Source organism: Cnephaeus nilssonii (assembly GCF_951640355.1).
Source record: "Cnephaeus nilssonii genome assembly, chromosome: 3".
Lineage (NCBI taxonomy): Eukaryota > Metazoa > Chordata > Mammalia > Chiroptera > Vespertilionidae > Cnephaeus > Cnephaeus nilssonii.
Window position 1 is genome coordinate 6633023 of NC_137074.1, and position 24414 is coordinate 6657436.

Genomic DNA, 24414 nt, shown 5'->3' on the forward strand with positions numbered 1-24414 from the left:
AAATCGCAATATATAATTGTTAATCCTCATCCAAGGATATTCTTTCCATTGATTTTTAGAGAGAATGGAAGGAAGGGAGGGAGAGGGGAGAAAAAGAGAGAGAAACATTGATGTGTGATGTGCAGGTCAACGCTCTAACCACTGAATCACACCAGCCAGAGCGGATATGTAATTTAATATTTGACCAACGAGGGATTGTTCCAGACCACCAGCCCCAAAAACGCCCGGAGGAAGCTTTGCCCTCTCTGGCTCCTCATCTATTTTTGTGTCTGCTCTCTGATCTAAGCTTTGCAGGAAATGCTACCTGCACCTTCTTTGTTGACCCTTTTTAACCCCTGGGAGAGCCTGTGAGACCTCACAGAACACTTCAAGTAATCCAAACGTTTTACGGTCCCAGGCTGCAGAGAAATCACACTGTCGTCGGCAGCCGGAAAACAACTGTTCTCCAAATACGTCAAATGCGTCCCCCACGTGGAACAGGCGGTTTGAGAGAGCGCCGGCGATTGAAAACACAGGTCACAGCACCTTTTATTGTTCATTAAACAAACGGATGGGACACGAAGTACACCAGCTTCTCCGAACAGTCGTTGTGAGCTTCAAAACCAAGGGCAGCGTCCGGACAGCGCCTCCAGGTGGGGAGCACGAGCCTCGCACCGTTGGGCACGGTGGCTGGGGAAACACTCGTGCAGTCCGCGAATCTGCCTCCCACGCCCGGGTTCTCCAAAGCAGTTTCCTGTGGGCACAGAGGTGGCACCGGCAGAGAACACGTCCCAGGGGCCAGCCGATCCAGAGGCTCAGTCCCTTCCTGCCGCCGAGCTCGGAAGTCAGGTGTCTGAATTGGGGCCCAACTCCCCAAGGTCCGCGCCGTCTTGCGGCCCAGAATGACACGTTACAAATCCAGAGGCCCCAAATAAATTCTCATGATTTATTAACTTAGAACAACCGAGATGGATTCACAGAGCCCGGTGGCCAAGAAGGCCGGAGCTAATTTGCTTTTATGGCTACGGCTGTGCAACTGGGATCAGTTAAAAACGAAACATTCCCGCCAGTGAAGAGTGACACAGGCGCAGAACAACCTACAGCCAAGGACGCGGGGCTGAGCAGATCTTGGGGTTCTAGCTCCCCAGCTTCTTCCACATGCACTCAGAGCAACTGTCTTCAGACACCTGAACCCATTCCCCTCAGACAGCAACCCTATGAAGGCCAAATCCATCCACAGGAGACTCAGGACTCCATCTCATTTTTATTTGGAGTTCTCACTTATTACAACAAGAAGAGTTATTATTCGCCCGTTACTTAAATGAACAGCGGGAGGACACCAGGCCACACAACCTACGTTAGGCTCTTTAAGAACATCCGGTGCATTCTTACTCTAGGCACAAACACAACTTCTTTAAAAAAATAAAACTGTGATTTAAAAGGCCTTTGCTTCACAAGGAAGAGGAATAAACGGGAAATGCTAGCAGATGTTTGATCATGTCTGTTTTTTTTGTGTGTGTGTGTTTTTTTTTAACTCGGTCATTTGCCCTTTATATTCTGCAAATGCAAAAAGGAATTGTCAGTGTCGGTGATTCTTAAAAAATCTCTTAGGAACCCCGGCATTCTGGGCAATCCCGTGGGTACCTGGACCCCTTATGTTTGGAGAAAGGAGACAATATTTTAGAAAATCTATCACCCCTCGCCCAAATTCCTTTGATGAAACTATTATGTAAAAAGCAGGTAATTATATACATAAATAACATAAAAATAATTATCATAAATTAAAAAGTCACACAATCTCCCACAATTACTTCAACCACCCGAGGCGAGAGCTGGGAGTGTATGAATGAGCTGTTGGAGGAGGGGGACTCTGCAGGCCCTTCCCCGGCCGCCTGGGGGAGGCGTCTCCTCAGTTCGTGAAGGCGTGTATTGCACAAAACAAACGCTAGCCCTGTCCTCAGACTCTCGCCACTCGGAACAAGTGAAGTGCTGAGAAAATTCATTTTGCGCAACAAATCGTCCTCAGCCTCGCTGGCAGCATCATTCAGCCACTGCCAACTCCTATTCAGTCTTTCTTCACGAGGGTCTCCCAAATCAGACAGGGTCTGGGACAGAGTGAGCAAGGACAAATAAGGCAAACGTATCTTTTCATTCTGGACAGCGTTAAAAATAACAGGAGTAAAAATCAAACTTCGTTCCGTTTCGCTGGCGGAGCGGCGGGAGGGCGGGCTGCTGGCGGGCCTCGGCCTCGCCCCCACCTGGGATGGCTGCACGGACGAAGGGCGTGTCCCGGAAAGCAGACCGGGTTGCTACTCAGCACGTTCGTGGGCGCATTAGTGGCTCTGCTGCTGAGCTAACCTCTGCTTTCCTTACTGCCTGGCAGGAAACAGCAGGATCACTGTGTTTTAGAAAAACCCATGCTTTCCAAGCTTATTCCACATTTGTATAGAAAATTGATCTTGAACCACATCAACCTTTGGAATTAAAGTTTAAACAGAAGAAAACACATGAATTTCTTCCCTGTTCTCCAGTTCAGGGGGTTTTGGCTGAGCCTCTGTCATGATAAATACACGTGGTGGCAGGGAAGCCATACCCACAGGTGCCACCAGCAGGGGCAGCACGAGGCTTCCTTGTTGCCCACAACCGTGTGCCCCTCTGCACTGGGGCAGCTGTGTAGACTGGACATGGGCGTCACCAACCGTCCTACAGTGCAAATGACTTCAGCATGTTAAAATAAAAACAGAAAAACATGGGCACAACGGAGTCTTGAATACATAATATATGCTTGAAGTAAAGTAAAAAAAAGAAAAAATGATCCTAAAAAGCAATTAAATTACGAAGAGGCCTTTATGCCCGAGTCAGCGACCTCATGACCCCTCCCGGGATGACCCTGAAGCCAGAGGAGGCCCCGTACCCTCACAGCCATCTTCTCACACGTGGTTTCAGCCCAAAGTTGTGAAACAAATTCGACTCAACTCAGATTTCAAGGTAGAGACTCAGTGTTACCTTAACTTCTACTTGCTCACTCGCAAAAACTATCCAGAAGCAAGGAGAAAGCTGCTGTCACTGCAGCTTGTCGCCACCCGTGGGACTGTCCACGTTTTGATACAGTAACTGAGTTCCAGAGGAAAAATAAAACAAACCACTTATGCTCCTAATAACATAGGGCTGCCTCGTGGGATCCTGCTTCTCTCGAAGTGTTGCTCTCTGGAGCAGTGTCCACCAGACCCACTTTTGCTGGGAAGGCTGGGGGCGTGGCCACAGCCCACCTAGCTGCCCGGCTTAGGCAGCGCCTGCAACCTGCTTGGGTCTACAGCCACCTGCTGCAGCCAAGCTGCTGGACCATGATGGTTGCTGGGGGATTTGGAGACAATTCTGCAAAAGCTAAGTCAACCTTACTTACATTGCAACGGATGATTCTTTTTTCTGTTTGGTATCCAGCAAACAAATCTCAACAATAAACAAGGAAGCCTATCTGAGGCTCCCCTTCCGCCAGGCGCCTCAGTAGCTGTACATCTGCTGCTGCTGCTCGGCCGGCACCTGGGGCTGCGCGGCCGGCGGAGGGGCGGCCTGCGGCTGCGGGGCCGGCAGCACGTCCGTTTGGGGCACTGCCCGCCACGTGAGCGGGTGCTGGTCACTGAGCTGGTTCCCCAGGGGCGTGATGGAGTTGACCAGCGTGGTCAGGTTGATGAAGTGGGCCACGGACTGCGGGTTCGAGGTTTCCGGCTGGGGGTGCAGCTGGATGTCGTTCTGGCGGTTGTGCAACATGGCGGAGCCACTGACGGTGTCAAAGGTCACGGTCAGGATCGAGTTGTCCAGCTGCAGCTGACGTTCCGGGGTGGTTAGGTGCCCAACGGCCACCGGCTGGAGGTTGGTAAACTGAGTCCCGGCTGCCGTGGTGATGGGCGTCACGGTGATGTTGGTCAAGCCAACCGAGCTCGATGGAGTGGTCACGTTCGGGTCCCCCAGAGTCACCACCACCTGGAAGAGCCAACATAAGCGGTGAGTTCCTGAACGGGGAGGACGCAGGTTCCCTCTCTGCGCTGTGACAGGGGCGGGCCCATCACGCTGGAATAAGCACAGCCCGAGGGAGAGAGCGAAGCATCTTGGGGTGAAAGATGAAATCAGGTTAATTTTGTCCTGAAACAATAACTCTGGTGAAAGGGAGAAAAAAGACACAGCCATAAGCACAGAGGCCATTAGGTGGAACTGAGAAGCAAACGATTCCACGGGCTAGAAAACAAGGGAGGAAAGTAACAACGAGAAAGACCGGTCACTGAATATTCGCCCCTAAAGGGCCGTGGTGGTGGTCAGTGAAAAGCCCGACTAGGAACTAACAGGGCAGCGAACAAGTCTGCAGGAGCAACAGCTAACGGATGACAGGACAGCGGCTTTCTGTCCGGTGCAGAGGATGGGAGACCAAGTAAACGTGTCCGCGCAGCACCAGGCAACTGACGAGAGGTTTGGGGCCTCACACCAAAGCGGTGGAGGATGAGCCAAGGGGAAGATTCTATTTCAGGCAGCAGATTGGCTGGCTGCCTGCGTCCTCCCGTCCTCCACCCCCTCAGGACGGCTCCTTCGGTTTGCAGGGTCCGCTCTCCCTGACTGGGCGGCAGGGCCCTGGGCCATTTCCACAACGAAGAGCCGCTCTTACACTCCTGATGCCCAACCAGGCGAGCGGCTCTCCTTACATCCAGAGCGTCCTGCTGCCACTCACAATGAATGACAAGTGTGATTTCTTGGTCTACGCTGGGAAGCACTGAGGTGGGAGAGCATTTAGGTGAAAACGGCCCCCACAGGCATGACAGACGGGGAGGGGAGCGGGTAAATGTGGACCCCACCCGCCTCAATCTCCCTCTCCCCCCCCCGCCCCCCGGCGCCCAGGGCAGCTGCCCCCGCACAGTGATGGGCCCCAGCTCCAGCACAGGAAGCAGCCACCTGCTGGATGCTCTGCACGGCAGAGTCGGTCTCGTCGCCCACGCCGCCCGTGAACGCGGGCTCCTTCTCCGAGTACTCGCTGAAGGCTGCGTCCTCTGGCACCGGTGCCCCGGCCTCCTCCTCCGGCTTCTGCTTCCTCTTGTGGCTTCTCCTGGCCGCTTTCACGGGCTTCCCTTCTGCCAAATCTTCCTGCTCCAGACTCAGCTCCGGCTGCGGGAAAAGAAGTTTCAGCAACTTGCAGGCCAATGGGTCGTGAGCCCAGGTGGCCAGCGTGGTCCAGGGACACATCCAGGGACACATCCAGGGTCACATCCAGGGTCAGCGCTGAGGCTCTCGGGCCTTCAGCTGCCGCAGGAAACACAGTGGCCACAGTCTGTCTGATCACTTGCATTTCTAAAGATCGAGGCAAGTTCCAGGGATTTTTGTTAAGTGGAGGAAATTACATATAAGTCCCATTTTAAAAAGCTACATTTTGGGGTGAAATATAAACAAAAATATAAAAAATAAAATTTGTAAGCCACTGTTTCATTCCTGATGAGCTCGGCCTAAGGCTACAAAAGTTTTCACATCAGGTTCTCACTCCCAGAATGTCTTGGATCAAAACGGGTTTGACCACAGGAACAAGACGGTCATCTCCTCGGGGGACAGCGAACAGGCCCAGCCATCAGTGACCCAGACGGTGCCCCACATGCTTTTCTGGGAGCTGGTGCCCACGGCCAGTCGCTGAGGCCCCTGGGCAGGGGTGTCCAGCCAGGAACTCCACTCCGGTCCTCCACCCTCCCGGTCCTCCACCCTCCCGGACCTCTGGGGCCCTCCCATGAGACTTGGTCCGGTCCAGTGGCAGTGACCCAGAAGAAACCTGCCAGGCATGGTCACGTGGGACTGCCCTCACGGGGGGGTGGGGGGGGGCCTCGGGGGCACTACAGGCGTTCTCACACTCACTCAGTCCAGCCTGGCACCTGAGCACTGTGCTCAAAACACCATTTCAAAAAGAAAGAAGTAGAAATATGACTTTAAAACAGCTCAGAGTGTGACATGTTCTCTTTATAATAAAAGAAATTTTTATGAAGGCATTGCCTAAAAACTCCTTTAAAAAGTGGGTTCATCTAATACATGGAAAGTGAATTTTCGTATATAACCTAATTATGCTAAGCTCTCCTGGGAACTATCTGTGATGGTTAATGTTAAGTGCCAACTTGGCTGGGGTAGGGGGCCAATTGTTTGGTCAAACACAGTCCAGATGTTGCTGTGAAGGTATTCTTTAGGCGACATGAACATTAAATCAGTGGACACGGAGTAAAGCAGACTGCCCTCTATTGTGGGTGGGCCTCATCCAATCAGGCGAAGGCCCTGGGAGAGCAGACTGGGGCCCCGGAGGAAAAGGGAATTCTGCCTCCATGGCCTGCAGACGTGAGCTGCAGCAGCCACCCTCCCTGGGTCTCTGGTCTGCCCTCCACCCTGCGATTTCAAACTCACCAGCCTCCACGTCACATCAGTGACTCCTTACAGTTCTAGAAACTTACAGAAACGAAAAGGCTCTTGGAGAGAAGACTGACCAGAAAGATGGAGCATGAAAAGCAGGTGAGATGCAAAGCGTGGACTACGGGGCTTCCCGAAGTGCTCCCGAGTCTGCCGGGGTTCTGGAGGCCCCTCCCCGAGGTGTCTGCGTATCAGGAGCCCCCGTGCCACGCCCGCCCCGCAGGCCGCTCGGTGCTCACCTGCACGATGCCGATGGACGAGGCGTCGATGGTGGTGGTCTCCGGCAGGTGGTCCAGGTCGTCGATCCTCACAGCCAGCACCTGCGGGAGAGCCGGGCAGTGAGCGGGATGGCTCTCCCTGCTCCGTCATGGGCATCATCCGTGTGTCCGTCAGGACAGACCTCGGAAGCCTGCTCCCAGAACCACCCCCCCCCCCGCTCCTGTCCTCCCCTCACGCCGGGTGCCCTCACCTCCCGGGTCTGCAATGACCCTGCGCATGGAGGGTGCCCCCTGACCTGTCACCCATGCCCGAGGGGGACACTGTCTGTCCTCCCTTTTTTGTCTACTAATGTGCTTGCAGCAAGCGAAATTTCAGTGAATCTTGTTATTTCATATCAGTGTCCCCTAAGGAATTACCAAAACGAGACATTTATACCTTAAACATTACTTTTTAACTTGCCCCAAGGTGGGTACCTCCGCCCCCACCTTCTCTCCGTGAGCCACACTGCCTGGTCCTGACTGCAGCCCCCACGCCGAGCTCACGCCCTCCCGGGGCCCACACGTCCCTTCCACCAGCTGCGGGGTCCTCGACCATGAACCTGCCTCTGCCGGTTACCCCTGGACTGTGGCTACTTAAGCGAATCAAGTCAGAAGTGAGACAGTGGAACACGCCTGCAGAGAGGGAACCAACACTCCAAGAAGGTGTAAGGCAGGCGAGTTACTGAGAACGGGAATTCGCTGTAGAAAAACTACAAGATCAGGGAAACTGTAGAAGTCTGTCTGTAAGTGTTCCTCATCCAAACAGCTGGTGACCCGATCCCTGCTGGTGACCCCGGCACTGCTGGTGACCCGGCACTGCTGGTGACCCGGCACCGCTGGTGACCACCCGGCACTGCTGGTGACCCCGGCACTGCTGGTGACCCGGCCCTGCTGGTGACCCCGGCACTGCTGGTGACCACCCGGCACTGCTGGTGACCCGGCATGCTGGTGACCCCGGCCCTGCTGGTGACCCGGCCCTGCTGGTGACCCCGGCCCTGCTGGTGACCCTGGCCCTGCTGGTGACCCGGCACTGCTGGTGACCCGGCCCTGCTGGTGACCCCGGCACTGCTGGTGACCCGGCACTGCTGGTGACCCGGCCCTGCTGGTGACCCGGCACCGCTGGTGACCACCCGGCACTGCTGGTGACCCGGCACTGCTGGTGACCCCGGCACTGCTGGTGACCCGGCCCTGCTGGTGACCCCGGCCCTGCTGGTGACCCCGGCCCTGCTGGTGACCCGGCCCTGCGGTGACCCCGGCACTGCTGGTGACCCGGCACTGCTGGTGACCCCGGCACTGCTGGTGACCCCGGCACTGCTGGTGACCCCGGCACTGCTGGTGACCACCCGGCCCTGCTGGTGACCCGGCCCTGCTGGTGACCCCGGCCCTGCTGGTGACCCCGGCACTGCTGGTGACCCGGCACTGCTGGTGACCCGGCACTGCTGGTGACCCGGCATGCTGGTGACCCGGCCCTGCTGGTGACCCGGCATGCTGGTGACCCGGCCCTGCTGGTGACCCCGGCACTGCTGGTGACCCGGCCCTGCTGGTGACCCGGCATGCTGGTGACCCGGCCCTGCTGGTGACCCGGCATGCTGGTGACCCGGCCCTGCTGGTGACCCCGGCACTGCTGGTGACCCGGCACTGCTGGTGACCCGGCCCTGCTGGTGACCACCCGGCACTGCTGGAGGGCCCCGGGCTGCCGAGGACATGGCGAGGCCCCCAGGAGACAATGACGTCTCCTCCCCACAGTGAGGCCGACTGTGCTCTTACAACAGCAAAGGTAATTTACGTTCATTAAAGGAAATGATTGAAAATGGAGAAACAGAGTGGGACCCTTTCCCCCTCCCCACGGGGAGTCCATTCTGTGGGACCTTTCCCCCTCCCCACGGGGAGTCCATTCTGTGGGACCTTTCCCCTCCCCATGTGGGAGTCCATTCTGTGGGACCTTTCCCCCTCCCCACGGGGAGTCCATTCTGTGGGACCTTTCCCCCTCCCCACGGGGAGTCCATTCTGTGGGACCTTTCCCCCTCCCCACGGGGAGTCCATTCTGTGGGACCTTTTCCCTCCCCACGGGGAGTCCATTCTGTGGGACCTTTCCCCCTCCCCACGGGGAGTCCATTCTGTGGGACCTTTCCCCCTCCCCACGGGGAGTCCATTCTGTGGGACCTTTCCCCCTCCCCACGGGGAGTCCATTCTGTGGGACCTTTCCCCCTCCCCACGGGGAGTCCATTCTGTGGGACCTTTTCCCTCCCCACGGGGAGTCCATTCTGTGGGACCTTTCCCCCTCCCCACGGGGAGTCCATTCTGTGGGACCTTTCCCCCTCCCCACGGGGAGTCCATTCTGTGGGACCTTTCCCCCTCCCCACGGGGAGTCCATTCTGTGGGACCTTTCCCCCTCCCCACGGGGAGTCCATTCTGTGGGACCTTTCCCCCTCCCCACGTGGGAGTCCATTCTGTGGGACCTTTCCCCCTCCCCACGGGGAGTCCATTCTGTGGGACCTTTCCCCCTCCCCACGTGGGAGTCCATTCTGTGGGACCTTTTCCCTCCCCACGGGGAGTCCATTCTGTGGGACCTTTCCCCCTCCCCACGGGGAGTCCATTCTGTGGGACCTTTCCCCTCCCCACGTGGGAGTCTGTATTTGTTCTCCAATAAATCCCCACCTTTGCTATAAAAGAAAAGGGAGAAGCACATAGAGAAATGACCACACTTCACCCCCAGGAGAAAACCACCGGTGCTGTGTCCTTCCTCTGTTCTCACCTGTCTCATTTACACGACACGGGCGAGGACTGCAGACACACGCACAGCGTGTTGGACGTATGCTGTATTTCTCACACAGCGCACCCTGCCTTTTCACAGTTTTATTTAGAACTCCGTTTACAGAGCCAAGCACATTGCTAAACCATCACTAATTAACCCATTCCTCTGGCTTGGCATGGAGGTGTCCGAAGCATCATTCCTAAAGCACTGGGGACACCGCCCTGCTGCCTGCCACGGGACAGCCACGGCAGCGCCCCGCCAGCCAGCCAGCATGGTCACTCTGAATCTGAAAACCTCCTGGCTCTCTCGTGGATGGAGGGTGGCACCTGCCACGTTAGCGCCTGCGTCCCTGGGAGTCAGTGAAGGGGAGTGCCTTATGCTGTTCTTTAACCAGAGGCAGGTCCTTTCCGAACTGCCTCTCACGCACCCACTGAATGCTTATCGTCTCTACAGTGAAGCCGGTGTCTGTGAACGGCGGTCAGAGCGCACACGCCCTTTCCAGCTTGCTTGCTGGTTAACTCCGTCACTTCTAAGTGTCACGGGGCTCACGTAGCCAAAGCAGAGGTGTTTGCTCGTGACACCTTTCGCTGCCCTCTGCTTAGAGCCTTCCCTCTGGTGATCTGAGCTGGTTGCCTGCATTTCCTTCCGGTTTTGTTTTCCAGGTTGCTTCTTTTTAAAGCGCAATGAGTTATTACTGCCCTGGACTTCCTCTAGAACAGGCTTCCAGGTGAGCCAGTCTTCTGGCTTCCACAAGTTCACCCTCTGGGTCCTCAATGCCACCCTGTGACCGCCCCCAACTCCCCCTGGACACTCCCCGCTCTGCACATTTTCTTAGCCACTCAAAGGAAAGACTGGGGCTAGGGGCAGGCTTGAACTCTCCTCTTGCTGTAATGCCAGTGAAAATGAATCTGGAATCTTAGCAAATAACAAGCAAGGCTCTTCTCTCTGTTCATTCAGGGCCTCCCTCCCACATGCAGGTGCTGCAATGCAGAGGGAACCTAAGACCCAGGCCCGGCCTTGGGGAATTCCGGGTCTGCAAAGGGAGACAGACCCATGAGCCAGGGTGGTGGGGTCTCCGGTCAAAAGAAGCTCGCACCAGGCGGAGGGCAGAGGGACCAGGCGGGTGGGGGTGGGGTGGGGGCGGGGAGGAGGATGCTCACCTCGGGGTGCTTGCGTCGCATGTGTCTGCTCATGGAGGCCCTGGTGGACACCTTGGTCCCGCACAGCTGGCAGCTCTGTGCCTCGACCTTGTCATGCGTGAGCTGCACGTGCTTCTGCAGCATGTACTCGGTGACGTATTTCTTGTCACACACGGAGCAGGTCCACTGCTTGCCCACTACAGACACACACACACACACACACACACACACACAGACACACACAGACACACACAGAGACACACACAGAGACACACACAGACACACACACACACACAGACACACACACAGAGACACACACACACAGACACACACACAGACACACAGAGACACACACACAGACACACACACACACACAGACACACACAGACACACACACACACAGACACACACACACACACAGACACACACACACAGGGAGGAAAAGACAAGCACAGGTCATGAGCGAGGCTGCCCACAGCCTGCAGGATAGGCAGGAGCCGCTTCACCTCTGCGTGTGCTGCTGGGACCGTCCCAGGTCAGGCCAAAGGGACAGGCACAGCCTGAGGCGAGTAGGACAGCGGCCTCCTCCCGCGCTGAGCGTGGAGCCACGTCCCTGCTCCAATAATCGAAACTTTAAGAATAGATATTGGAAAGCTGTCCTGGGCTGACTTTCAGGAGGCAATGGGCCATTGAGGCAGGACGGCACCCAATACTCTACAACAGTCTGCAATGCAGGGTCACACAGCCGTCCCCGCCCCCCACCCCCCCAGGCCGTACCCTGCTTACCTGTGTGGATGAGCTTGTGGGTCTCCATGGTGTTTCTCTCACTAAACGTCTTTCCACACAATTCACACATGAAGTCTTTAATCCCTGCAGAAAAAGGCACACTTAACTTCAGAGATTTCATAGTGCTTTACCTACACGCAGCGGAGTCTTGTCCCTGACACCGGTGGGTACTTGGAGAGGCTGCGGGGAAGGTAGGTTGCCAGGAGACAGAGTAAACGTTTGCTGGTAGGCTCTGAGCTGTGGCTTGGGAACTCTGCCCTCTGCAGGCGACTTCGAAAAGTGCTTCCTCAGGAGGGGTGGCAGGTCAGTTTCAGCCCAGGCCCACGGGACTGCCAGTCATTCCGAATAAGCGGAATCCGACTCACTGAGCTTTATTCTGCATTAGCTCGTGACAAGGGAAGGCAGACACCATGCTTAGGAAACAGGTGGTTACATTATCCCAGTGTCCCCACCGGCCATCAGTGTGGGGCGATCGTCCTGCTTGCCTGCAACCTGGGGAGCAAGCATCGGGCGAGCAAGACAGATGTACTCCCCAAACTGGCAAGAACGTGGACCCGAGAAAGCCTCTTAAACAAAGGTTCCTCCAAAATGGAACACGACACGTGAGCTGAAGGGCCCACCAACCGGGTCCTGTGAGTACACACAGAGCCCCGGGAGGCACAGGGCCTGGGCCCATCGCGGCTGGAGGAGGGGCCGAAGGGGCAGAGGCCACCGCCCGCTAGCAGTGGGTGCAGCAGCAGGTGGAGCGCGGAGGCTGGTAGGCAGAGCAGTATTGGGGAGCGGTACAGCATTGCAGCACTAGAGGCGGCCGGACCCAGTCCCGGGGGAGCAAGAAAGCTCCCCAAGAAGGTGAGGCGGATAACGGGCGAGCCTCCCAGGAAGACAAGGGCACACGCTGTCCAAGCCCAGTGCGTGGGGACCCAGCAGACCTGCACGGTGGCCTGGACAGACAGCTGAGGCGCACGGTAAGCTGGGCCAGGCAGTGGCAGGACCCAAGGCCATTTGAGGGAGGACTGGGAACCACGGCAGAGAGGCTCCTGCCAGGAATGTCGGACTCAGACCAATCCCACCACCAGGCCAAGCTTCCTTCTGTTCCGGTGTCTGCCTGAACCCCTCGCACCCCACATGGACCCACACGTCACCGTTTACGGACAGCGGGCTCACACCGATGTCGCAGAGGCTGCTTTTCCTCCGTGAGCGCCACGTGAACTACCGCGAATCTCACCGCTTTGGATGGCTGCATTCTGCATGGCCGCACAACGAGCCATTGCCCTGCGACGGGCACTTAGGATGTCCCAGGATCTGAGGTCAGCTCGCACACACCTCTGGGACCCGGCCTGATCCCTTCCTAGGCACACGTTCCGTTCCCACAGGGAGTGGCTGAGCAGGGCAAGGGCTCTGCAGAACTGGCAAGTGTCGCCAAACTCCCGCCTGGACTCCTGTGCGCATGCGCAGTGACACGCACGGGGCGCCTGCGAGGACGGGACGCCTCCCAGATGCCCGCTGCTTCCCCGCACCTCCCAGAGCAGAGCTCGCTAGGACCCGGCCGTTGGAAGCCAAGAAAAGTGAGAAGCAGCCAGCGTTTCGGCACGAGGCCCGGCGGTTGCCGCACACCGGCGCCGGCCAGGCTCACCGATGTGCCGCTTGTAGTGCTTGAGCATGTTGACCTTCTGCGCGAACTTGCGGTGGCACTCCTTGCACTCGTACTCCTTGATGCCCTTGTGCAGCTTCATGTGGTGGCGCAGCGCGTGCTTGGTCTTCATGCCTGCGGACAGAGGCAGGTGGGCGCCCGCCACGCCCCCCCCGTGCCACCGTGCCCGCACCTGAACCCCCCTACAGAGACCGCGTCCTGGACCCATCTCTGCCCAGGCCCAGGATCCCCCTAGCGCCTGTGCCCCTGACCCCCCTCCAGTGCCCACACCCCAACCCTTGGGCAGGCACAGGTGTCAGGAAGGGTGAAGGGAAGGAGGGCTCCGCTCTGAAAGGCTCTCCCCACAATGGGGAGCAGGCTGCTGCACCCCTGAAGGCCCGGCTCCAGCGCCACGGGGGCGCGCCTGGGACCGTACCTTTCCCGCACTCGGCGCACAGGTACTCCCGGATGTTGTCATGCACGCGCATGTGCTCCTTCAGCATGTCCTTCCTGGCGAAGGACTTCCCACACTGCTCGCAGGCGTGGCTCTTCACCCCTACCAACAAACACACCCCCTGTCAATCCTGGAAGGCCCGCGGGCGTGGGTAAGGCATCGAGGCAGAACGGGAAGGAAGGCGGCCTCCTGCGGCCGGAAGGGGCCACCCCTTCCTCCCCCTCCTCAGAGCCTCCTCCGGGCTCTTCGGGAGGAGGCTCCGAGGACCTGGAGTGGTGATGAGGCAGGGACGTGCCGGAGCGGACACCGTGGCCAGGACAGGAGAAGCGGGACAGAGGAATGCGCTGAGGGGGACGATGCGCGACTGCTCTGCGCACGAAGCCCGCGGAGAAGGCAGCCGACCCCGTTCAGCCGGGGCCTGTGCCGACAGGACCACCTACCTGTGTGGATGAGCTTATGCCGCTCCAGGTTCCCGATGCTGTTGAAGATCCGCCCGCAGATCTCGCAGGGGTGGATGTACCTGAAACCAGACGGAAGCCTCAGGGCAGCCCGGCCTGTGGGGGGCCGCCTGCAGCAGGCACACCTTTCCTGGGCACCGGGAGACCAAAGGTGTAATGGAGATGACAGAGACAAAGACTGGAGGGCTGAGGGCTGTCGTGAACTTAATGTGGCCCCCAATTCAGATCCATGTTTCAGCCCTGACCCCCCGTTCCCCAGGAGGGGACTGTATCTGGAGATCAAGGCTTAACAAGTGATGAGGTTGAGATGGTCTCTGGCACGGGCCCTGAGCCAGTATGACTGTGTCCTTATGACAAGGGGACACAGAGGCACAGGTAGCGGGATGACCGTGTGCAGACACGGGCGATGAGGGCCGTGTATAAGCCAAGGAGGGGCCTGGGGCAGAGTCCCTCTCACAGCGGGAGGGAGTCAGCCCTGCGACACCTTGATCTCGGGCCTCCGGCCTGCGCACTCTGTTCTGGCGACCCGAGCTGGCACTGCGGCCACTGCGGCCGTAACCATCCACACTCGCTCAGGCTCAGAGCACAGATCCCGGCTGCAGCCCGACACGGGGCTGGCCTTCAGGGCCCTGATCACCGGGGAAAGGGCTCCAGGTGGCTCCCCAGGCCTGTACTGCGCTGCTCATGCTGAGTCCTGGCAGGGGATGGGGCCGAGGCAGGACCGGTGGGGGACAGGTACTTCCCCGGGACCCAGTGGGCCCCCTTCAGCATCGCTTCTCTGCCCCTCCCTCGGGCACCTCCCTCGGGCACCTCCCTCGGGCACCTCCCTCGGGCACCACCCAGCGCGGAGCCCGCAGGCCCGGGAGCCTCACTTCTGCACGTTGGGGTCGGGCAGGTTCTCGCGGTGGATGACCATGTGGGCGTGGTAGGTGGCCTTCAGGGCGAAGCGCCGGTTGCAGGTGCTGCAGCCGTAGCCCTTCTCCTTGTGCACCTCCATGATGTGCTTCAGGTACTCCTTCCCGCGGCCGAAGGTGAGCTGCGGACAGGACACGCTCACCACTCGCACAGCGCACAGCTCGGCACGCACTGCCGCGCACCACGGGGCAGGGACGCTGGTGAGAGCCCTCACCCTGGCAGGTGAGGAGGGCTCTCCTAGGGCAGGGGCAGCCCGGCAAACTGTGCAGCGGGGGTGTGAGAAGCGGACCCCAGCCGCTCCCGGGCCTGCCGGCTCCTCTTCAGACCAGCGGGGCCCGACTGCCTCCTCTCCACCCACTGACCTCCCTGACCTCCTCACACCCAAGGGTCCTGGCAGGCGCATGGCAGGCGCCAGGATGGGCACACGGCTGGTGCTCGCAGAGAACATGGGCACCTGCACTCCACAGGCGTGAACTGCGCGTTCCCAGGCAGGGGACCCAGTGCAGGGACCACCTTCATACAGCACGCGGCTGAGCCCGGGCCCTCTGAGCACAGAACCACCCCCCCTGAGCACGCCCCCCCTTCCACGCACGGGGCAGGCTGTGGTGAAGAGCCACTGGCCCAAGGGGGGGAGGAGGCCCCTCATGCGGCCGACCTCCAGGGAGCCAGATCCCACCCGGTGAGCCACACAGCCGTACGCAGGCCAGCCAGGAGACAGGTTCCACGAGGGTGGTCATGTGACAGCAGTGAGACCAGCATCCTCCCCGAGAACCAAGTGACAGGGGCCAGCCAGCAGGACAGCTGTGTGTGCAAGTGGCCACCACCGGGACCGAGCCCACCGAGCCGGGGCCTGTGGGGTCCGCGGCCTGTTACGAGCGGCAAGTTACCTGGCACCTTTTGCAGCTGTACTTGTGAGGCTCCGAGTCTGCGCTCTCGTCAGAATTGTCATCGTTCTCCTCGGAGGAGATCCCGATCTTGCCAATAAACTCCTCCCTCTGGTGGTCATCCATCAGCGCGATGTCCTGGAAAAGCCAGAGCCGACTTCTGACCCGCGTGGCAAAGCTCTACCGGTTCCTCGTCCACGGCAGCAGGAGGCGCCCCCCGTGGAGAGGCAGCGCCTCTGCGGGTAGGACGCCTACGGAGCTCCCGCCTGCTGCGTCCTGTGTGGGCCCCACGCAGACACTCTCCCTCGGTCACCTACACACCCCACTGCCCTGATGGTAGACCCACCAGGCTCCTGCTCACATTCAAATAATTCTGCAACACGCAGCACCGACCCCCTGAGGGGTGGCAGGGAGCAGCAAACTGCCTCCCGTGGGCCTGGTGTGAGCCTGGTGCTGCCTGCACTTGGGAACACCTAACGTCCCTGGCCTCGACGGTGGCTCCTGTCAGTGGGGTGGGTCAGGGGCCTCTAAGGCCTCCTCCTGAGGGACGTGACCGGGCTGGCCCCGAAGTTCCTGAAGTTTCATTTACTTTTCTGCAAAAGACCGCAAGGGTCACGCCAGCAGACATCCGCAGGCAAGAAACACGGGATGAGCGGCCATGGGGCGAGCCCGGGGCTGAGGGAGCAGCGTTGCAGGAGCCAGCAGCCACCGCTGGGGGGAGGAGGCCTCGCCACGCTTGGTGGTTGGGCCCCTGTCTCGGCAGCTCCTTCCAGCGGCCGCCGAGGGCGCTGTCCCCTTTCCCTGCCTCTGCCCATCTCAGGCAGAGGCTGCCAGCTCGCACAGCAACGAGGGCACGTTTCACCAGGGAGCAGACTCAGAACCCGGAGGACGGCTCCTTCGGAGAGCTCGCCGCCCCTCCCTCTGCGCCCTCGGCGGAAGCACGAGGTTTCAACAAGGGCCGCCGTTCCGTCTCTTCCACTGTGGACTCGCACATCGACTCACGCTGAACCCCTAGTTTCTGTCAGCAAAGAAGGGACACCCCTCTCTCAGAGGAGAACTGCCCGAGGAGGACTGGCGCCTGATCACAGGCCACGGCCACGGGCACTCAGACCCGCGGGGCCGTCACTGTCGGGTCTAATTTAACGCTCAGGGAAACCCACTTCCCATGGCAGGGCTCAGAGACGTGGGGGCGCAGCGGCTGGCAGAACTAGCACCCGCAGGTCCCGGCTGGGACATGGCAGGGTCCCGTGAGGTCCAAGCCCTTCTCCCCGAGGCTCTTTGCCCTCCTGGGGTCCCTCCTTCCTCCCCAGCTTGGTCCACACGGCTCTGCACCTGCACTGGGAGCCCCCCACACTCCTGCCTCGCCCCCACTTTCCCCAGCATCTGCCCAGAGAAATCCCAACCTGCACCGGGGTTGGGAACTGCCCCATCACTGAGCTGCAGGAGGTGATGAGGGTGGGCGCCCAGCTTCATCAGGGCCGCAGCACCACCTCCATCTCTGTTTTCCCTGGACCTGCACTTCTCCTGCCCCGACGGCCCCAAGTCCTCGCCGCCTCCCCAGCTCCGGCCAACTCTTCACTTCCCTCGAGGCAGGAAGAAGGGAAGCAAACCCCACACCCCGTCCACCCGGCGGGAGGCACTGAGACCAGCAAAGGGTCACGAGGCCGCACCCGACACGAGGCATGAGGCCAAGCTGACCAGTGGTCAGGACGCTGGCCCGAGGCCCCCCTGCCCCTGTGAGCCACCGGGACGGCGCGGCGCGGCGCGCACCTTGAAGTGGACGTGGATGTGGTCCCTGAGCACGTCCACACGGAAGAACTTGCGGCCGCAGATCTCGCAGGTGTACTTCTTGTCGCCGTGGGTCAGCAGGTGCTTGTTCATGTTGCTCCTGCAGGAGAACACCTGCGGGCGAAGAGGCGGACGTGGAGGCGCCGCTCACAGCACCGGCTTCGCTGCGTAAACCGTAACCACAAAGTTTCCTTTTCCTCTTGCAAAGGTCAACAACTCCGGCCATGTTGCCACTGGCTGTCACTGCGGCCATCGCTCTCCATTGTCCGGACCTGGCAGCTGCTCACGGGGACTGCATGTGGCTGAGACCCAACAACTACCCAAGCCCAGGCCGGTGGTTATGTCCCCGACAACCCCAGCTGGTGGGGGCGGGGCGCCCCCTTGGGAGCCCCCCTGGGGCCCCTGCAGTGAGTGCTCTGCAACCGAGAGGGACACGATCCCTAGCCCTGGGCACGCAGTGGACCTCTGCACATCCCTGTCGTGGGAGGCGAGTCTGAGGAGAGCCACGGCCATGGAGCTCATTCACAAAGAACACCCCACTTCCGTGGCTCCCTGCGTGGCTCACAGGCTGACAGCACCCAGGGGCTCTGATGGGCGGTGCACTGCTGGACATTTAAGGTCAAGCTAAGGAGTCGCCTGACACACCCTGAACGGATCTGCTCATAAGGGTGGCATCACGCTTCGCTCACTCAAGGAACATGCCAGGAACATCCATGGCCATGCAGTTGCTGGTGCTGTCACTCAGAAATGCCACAGAGGAGACAAGCACCACCAGACAGAATTAAGCCCCCAGGACCGCCATTCCCGGTGAGCAGCTCTCATCTCTGCCAAAGGACACGTCTCAGAGATGCCGAGAGAGTGAGAGCATGCGCACGGGTGCACGATGGTGGAGATGGTGGCAAACATGGAAAAGGGCCCTAAAAGAGAAAACACTCATCCCTAAGCTCCCTCAGTGGAGACACAGCTCGACAGCGAAGGATCACAATGACAAGACCACGAATGAGTGGACACTGCAAGTGCTTAGGACACCCCGAGAGTCCATGTCCCCCCAAACCTTCCCCCGGACAGGCAGTGGGCAGAGCTCCGACTTGTAACCGCGGGAAGTGACGAGCTGTGTGTTTAGGTGACAGGGCAGCGCGGGCGTTACCTTGCCACACACGGGGCATCCCGAGGGCTCCTTCTTGTAGCGGACCAGGCTCTCCCCGCTGGTCTCCAGGTCTTCTCTCTTCACTCGCCGGACGCCTGGAATGCCCACCGCCCGAGCGAGAGAGGAAATATGTGACATTGGTCAGTTCTGCTGCAGCCCAGTGTCAGTTAGAGGACGGAGACACAGCTGCCCACAGTGTGGAGACATATGAGTGAGTGGGGGGAGGGAGGGGTCCCTGGGCTCCGATGTGAGCATCAGCGCTAACTGCTGCTCCTACAGGCTCCCAGGAGAGAAGACTGCAGCCCCCGCGGGTTCGGTGACAGGGTTCTGGCATCTGAAACATTTGGAAATACGAGGGCAGCGAGTGTTTTCGCCTTTACAGCGTGGAAGGTTCTAGTGAACGACCTAGAGGTGTTTGTGCCCAATGAAAAGGCTCAGGGAGAAGGCAGGCTTCTCAGAGACGGCACTAAGTAGGCAGGCTTTCTATTAAAGAGGCTAATGCTCATCCTTCAAATTAAACCAGCTGAATTAGGGCCAGCGTGCAGAGTCAGCTGATAATAAAATCCTATGGCTTTCAGGCATCGGGGCCTCTCGGGGCGCACAGAGGAGGAGCCAGGGAAAACCAGTCAGGGGCCCCCAATGCCTCTGCCTGGAACATGCCGCTCCATGCACACGGTGGAGAGCTCACCCCGTGCAGTTTCAGTTTCCTTCCTGCTTTCTCTCATGTGGGAAGCATTTTGCCATAATACTAAAAACTCTGAGAAACTTTGTAATGACTGCATAGCATTCACTCCTACAGTGAGCGTTTCCTTAGCTCTTTCCCTCCCGGGTACTTAGGACATTCCCAATGTCCCCGCAGTTCCCACCCGACACTACGGATCCCTCCCTCTGCCCGAGCTGAATCCCCACGGCTCGAAGACTCCATCGGATGGTGGCAGGGCGAAACTCTGTCCAAAGGGCTGGTGACAGCCCGGGCCCACTCCTCCGCCTCCCTTAGGAGCCTGCCCTGCGCAGGGCGCTCACCCTCCAGGTGCCTCCGCTGGTGGTCCAGCATGACGTCCTTGCGGTAGAACATCTTGTTGCAGACTTCACAAGCAAACTTCTTGTCCCCGTGCTTCTTCTTGTGCTTGGAGAGGTTGCTGTTGGTGGAGAAGAATCTGAAACACATCTCACATTGGAACGTCTTGTCATCTGTCCAGAAAGCAAGCAGACACGGCAGCTTTTAGGTCAACGGCATCGGATGCAGGCTCCACGGTGCGGCCGTGGGAATGGAATGGGTGAAGGGTGGAGAGGCGTGAGGACCACACGGCCAGGAAGCCGGGTCACCCGTGCTGCTGTCCAAGCACAGGCTGGAGGGCTGGTTCCCAAGATTTACCTCGCCTCCTCTCTGTCCAAGCCCAGCCCGCATCCTCCGCCACACTCCCCGCCCCCACGGCATTCACCGATTCCGCCCGAGGAACCACAGTGCTCCCCCGGGAACTGGACAGTCCCACCGGCTCCCTCTGTGGCACTGCGCTCTCCCGCCAGGCGCCAGGACGTCCCCTGAAGGCCTGCACTGGGTGAGCACAGGCAGCGGGCCATCGGGCACCCGCATGGCGCTAGCACCCCTCCAGCTGTCTGTCCTCGCCTGGGCCACCTGGACTCTCCCCTTGGTTCAGGGATCTCAGGGCCTCATACCCAGCACAGGCCCCGACCCTCTCAGTGTTGTTCTGTGCTCTGCCCCTCACCCCACCCCCATCCAGGGGTCTGTCCCCCGCACAAGCCCTAAAGGCAGCCCTCACTGCCCACGGCCCTCCTGGAGCACCAGCCCACGCCGGGTCCCCCTGCAGGAGGCCATGACAGAGTGGGTCACAGGGTCATCCCCCTTCAGAGGGAGGCCTCAGGACACACCGTGTCATCCTCGTTCCGGGCCTGGGGCTCCAGCCTGCTGACCTGCTCCTGGAGTCAGCAAACGTTCGCCAAACACACAGATCCCTGAGGCTGCACACAGCCCTGCTGTTTCCTACCATGAATCTGATGGGTTCTCACTGTGCTGTACACGGAGCCCATTTATGTGACCCCTGCCCCCCGCCACACACACACACTCAGGGTCTCAGACTGGGCCCTGGCGATACGTGGGCCACATGGTCCTCTGTGGGGGCCGACCTGGTGCTGTGGATGTCCTGCATCACCCCCCCACACACACAGCCAGTGTGACAACCAACATGTCCAGGCGGGGGGGTTAGGTGACCCCAATGTACAGCCCAGGTGCATCTACATGATCCCTGTACACACACTTACATGTATGCAGTATGTGTGCTTAGTATGCAAAACATGTTCCCGCTTATTTCAGTGGCTACGTAATAGTCCACCTGGTTCCTTTACCACAATTCACGCATTATTTTTTGTGTTGTAGATAACTTAGTGACCTTAGTAAGGTAGTCTTCCCCTTTCTGCTAAACCTCCTGAGCACGGCTTCTTAGGGGTGGACCGCCAGACCAAGGGCGTCTGCATCTGCTTTGTGGAGGCCACCCCGTTACTGGGCTGTCCCATCAGATCACAGAGACCCCCACCGCCCGCCCTCCCGGGCCTGCAAAACCACCCAGGTGAGCCGCCCTCCCGGGCCTGCAAAACCACCCAGGTGAGCCTCCCTCCTGGGCAGGTGCTAACGCACAGGTGAGCCTCCCTCCTGGGCAGGTGCTAACTGCACAGGTGAGCCTCCCTCCTGGGCAGGTGCTAACGCACAGGTGAGCCTCCCTCCTGGGCAGGTGCTAACGCACAGGTGAGCCGCCCTCCTGGGCAGGTGCTAACGCACAGGTGAGCCGCCCTCCTGGGCAGGTGCTAACGCACAGGTGAGCCGCCCTCCTGGGCAGGTGCTAACGCACAGGTGAGCCGCCCTCCCGGGCTGGCACCCCACTAGCGTGGAAGGTACAGTGTGCCCATGGCTTTAGCGTTCTCTCTCACGCATCCCTCCAGCATATGGTGAGAAGTCACCTGTAACTATTCCCGGCTCATTTGTGGCCTCTGCTCAGGTAGAAGGAGCGGGCAGGGCTGTCAGGATGTCCCTCAGTCAGGGTGGCTGTCCTGCCCAGTGGGAAGGAGCGGGCAGGGCTGTCGGGATGTCCCTCACTCAGGCTGGGTTTCCTGTGTGGCACCCAGTCACTAGTTTAAGAATGCAGATGGGCGTCTGGCTCCAACAACAACTCTCTCCCACCAATAACCCTGGTGCCCTTGAGGTCTACATTTATCTCTATATATAAAAGCCTAAGCGACTGAACAACCAAATGACGGGTCGACCGGTTGCTATGACACACACTGACCACCAGGGGGCAGACGTTCAATGCAGGAGCTGCCCCCTGGTGGTCAGTGCGCTCCCATAGCCTAACTCCCACAGCTGGCCCACCTCCTGCGGTCCCTCCCCCTGGCCAGCCAACCTCCCACGGCCACGATCACCAGCCAGGCCAAGGGACCCACCCGTGCACGAATTCGTGCACTGGGCCTCTAGTGTTTTAATAAAATGCAGCGACTGAGAACAGATGTCTATCAGTTGGGTTCTGGTGAGGGTGTGGGCGCAGGGTCACCCAGAGATAAGACAGCAGATTTCCAGGGGAGCCGACCTGCATGGGAGCCTGGACAGGAACCTTTGCTATTCACTAGCACAGTCTGATGGTCAAGGGCAGTTCAGGGACCACTCAGAAGAGTTACACCAACACCTGTCACACCCAGGGCAGGCCCTGCTGAGAGGAAGCATGAGAAAAACCCAGCAGACTACACGTTTCAAAGCTTCTCCCTCACACTGGACAAATTCTTGGCTTAATGGTCTATGGAAGACACACATTTTCTTATGTGAACACATAAAAAGGCATAACAGTATGCAAATACTGCATTTTGCAAATAAGCTCCATATCCAGGCTTATCCTTTATTTTCCATCAAAACTTCTACCCTTTGACAGAGCATCTTAGAAAAGAGAAGGTGCATTTCAGCTGCCACTGTTACTTCCACATGATGAAGGAAAGGTCTGCTTTGTCAGAACTTTGACTGACGTGTAGCACCTGGGGCTCTGACTCCTGTTACTTTCAGCTTCACCTGTGTCCAGAGAGACGGCTACAGAGGACACCTCCTCTTCCTGAACCCTGAGTCACTCACCAAACACTGGACAGGTGCCACTCACACTCCTGACACGCTGACAGCCCGCCCCATTCCTGCAGGCACGCAGACCTGCGGGTGGCCACATGGGCGTTGTCCGACTCAGAACAACAGCCCAGGCTGAGGCTGGCTGACAGCTGGCGCAGCATGGAGACTGCTGGGGGACCTGCCCAGATTGGGGGCAGCAGGGTGCAGGGCTCAGGATGCAGGTGTGCGGCACACTGGAAGTTCGTCCGAAAGCTGCCCAGGCCACTTAAAGCCACAGACACAGATGCTGCGGAGCAGCTGGAGCCAGGTGAAACAGGACTCGTCTGCCACTCAGAACAGTCCCGCCATGGGAGCAAGGCGCCACGGAAGAGACATGCCAGGTTCCAGACAGGACCCTCCAACACGACAAACAAACACACAAACGAGCCAAGCAAGGGTCACAGCGGGCGCTGCCGGGCAGGCGCTGGCTGCGGAGGGAGGGGCCGTGGAGACTTGGCTAAGGCCGGTCAAGGTTCCCCAGAGCCCCACCTGACCAAGAGCCCGCACAGAGATACAGTGACGCACACAGAGGGTCAACAGGAAAGGGTTCGGTATCGAAGGCTAACCTGGTAGGTCGCTAAGCCGACTGCCACTGGTCCCCCCCTCTCCCGGGTGTGCTAGGGTTCCTGGAGAGAGGGAGAATGCAAGTCACCCACGGTGCACAGGAGAGAGCAGTGGGGACAGGGCGGGGCTTTCCAGGGATTGGGCTCCTAAGCCACTGCCTCCTGCTGTCCACGCGGATGTCTATGGCCCGTGTGCTTGCCAGCTGCCAGCTTGCCCAGAGACAGGGCCCAGCATGCTTGCCCAGACCCAGGGAGGCCCCCTCGGCCCGGGCTCGTGGCAGCATGAGGAAATGAGGTTCCCTGTCACTTTTGGAGATTGGCGGAGAGAAGTGGACTCAGGACAACATGGTCTGGACACGGGCAGCTCCATGTAGAAGGGAGGCTAATGGTTCCGGAAGCCCCTGCCGACAAGTGAGACACATCACCCCTGCAGGCACCACCCACCCACCTCTCTCTCCCACATGGTCCTCGCACAAATCCGACACGGCTGCTCGCCACACTCAGCGAGACGGCATGTGTGGAATCTCACATGTGGGGCATGTGTAAGAGGAAGTGGGAACGTAAGTTCCTTTGACACAGGACGTCTCCATCTGTCTCTAGACCAGCTAATGACTGCTCGGAAGCAACACGAGTGGTGGGGTTACTTGTTACCCCTACCTTTACCCTCTTCTGACGTCCCCCAGCTCCCACCCCGTCACCTGGGACTCAAGGCTGGCCGGCCCGCTCACCTGTCCTGCAGTTGTGAAATTCCAGCGCGCTCTCGATGCGGAAGGTCTTCTCACAGGTGCCACACCGGTACCTGTACTCGCTGTCCACCTGGGCAGAGGGCAGCACGTCAGAGAGAGGAGGAGCCCCGCAGAGGCTCAAGCAGAACGAGCTCCCTGATGAAACATTCTAGCAACTTCCGTGTGTGTGTGGTTTACGACGTTTCTCTACTGCTCTCCTACTCAGCTTAGGAACGTGAAGAATTTTCACTCTTCCCGCCCAACTGCCCTAGAAAGGGCACCCCATACTCGGGCACCCACACAGCCCCAAGGGCCACCTGCTCCCGCCACTCCTCTGGCTGCCTGTCCGGACAAGGCCAGGCCA

The 24414-nt window shown here is 59.1% G+C and overlaps 1 protein-coding gene across 5 annotated transcripts in view; it reads right to left on the reverse strand.

The window, feature by feature from the left end:
- Nucleotides 1-291: 291 nt before the first annotated feature.
- PRDM15 (PR/SET domain 15) overlaps nt 292-24414 on the reverse strand; it is a 53963-nt gene continuing 29840 nt past the window's right edge. For 3 of the 5 annotated variants that reach the window (XM_079766864.1, XM_079766862.1, XM_079766863.1), the window contains exons 11-25: nt 24054-24141; nt 23329-23388; nt 19633-19800; nt 18610-18704; nt 17445-17576; nt 15678-15812; nt 14748-14911; nt 13858-13937; nt 13400-13519; nt 12967-13098; nt 11334-11417; nt 10569-10744; nt 6636-6716; nt 4918-5127; nt 292-3960 (exon numbers count right to left, since the gene is read on the reverse strand). In XM_079766864.1, the coding sequence (XP_079622990.1) occupies nt 3481-3960; nt 4918-5127; nt 6636-6716; nt 10569-10744; nt 11334-11417; nt 12967-13098; nt 13400-13519; nt 13858-13937; nt 14748-14911; nt 15678-15812; nt 17445-17576; nt 18610-18704; nt 19633-19800; nt 23329-23388; nt 24054-24141 (2205 nt within the window). In that variant the 3' untranslated portion in view covers nt 292-3480. The other 2 variants (XM_079766865.1, XM_079766866.1) reach the window with 2 other exon arrangements.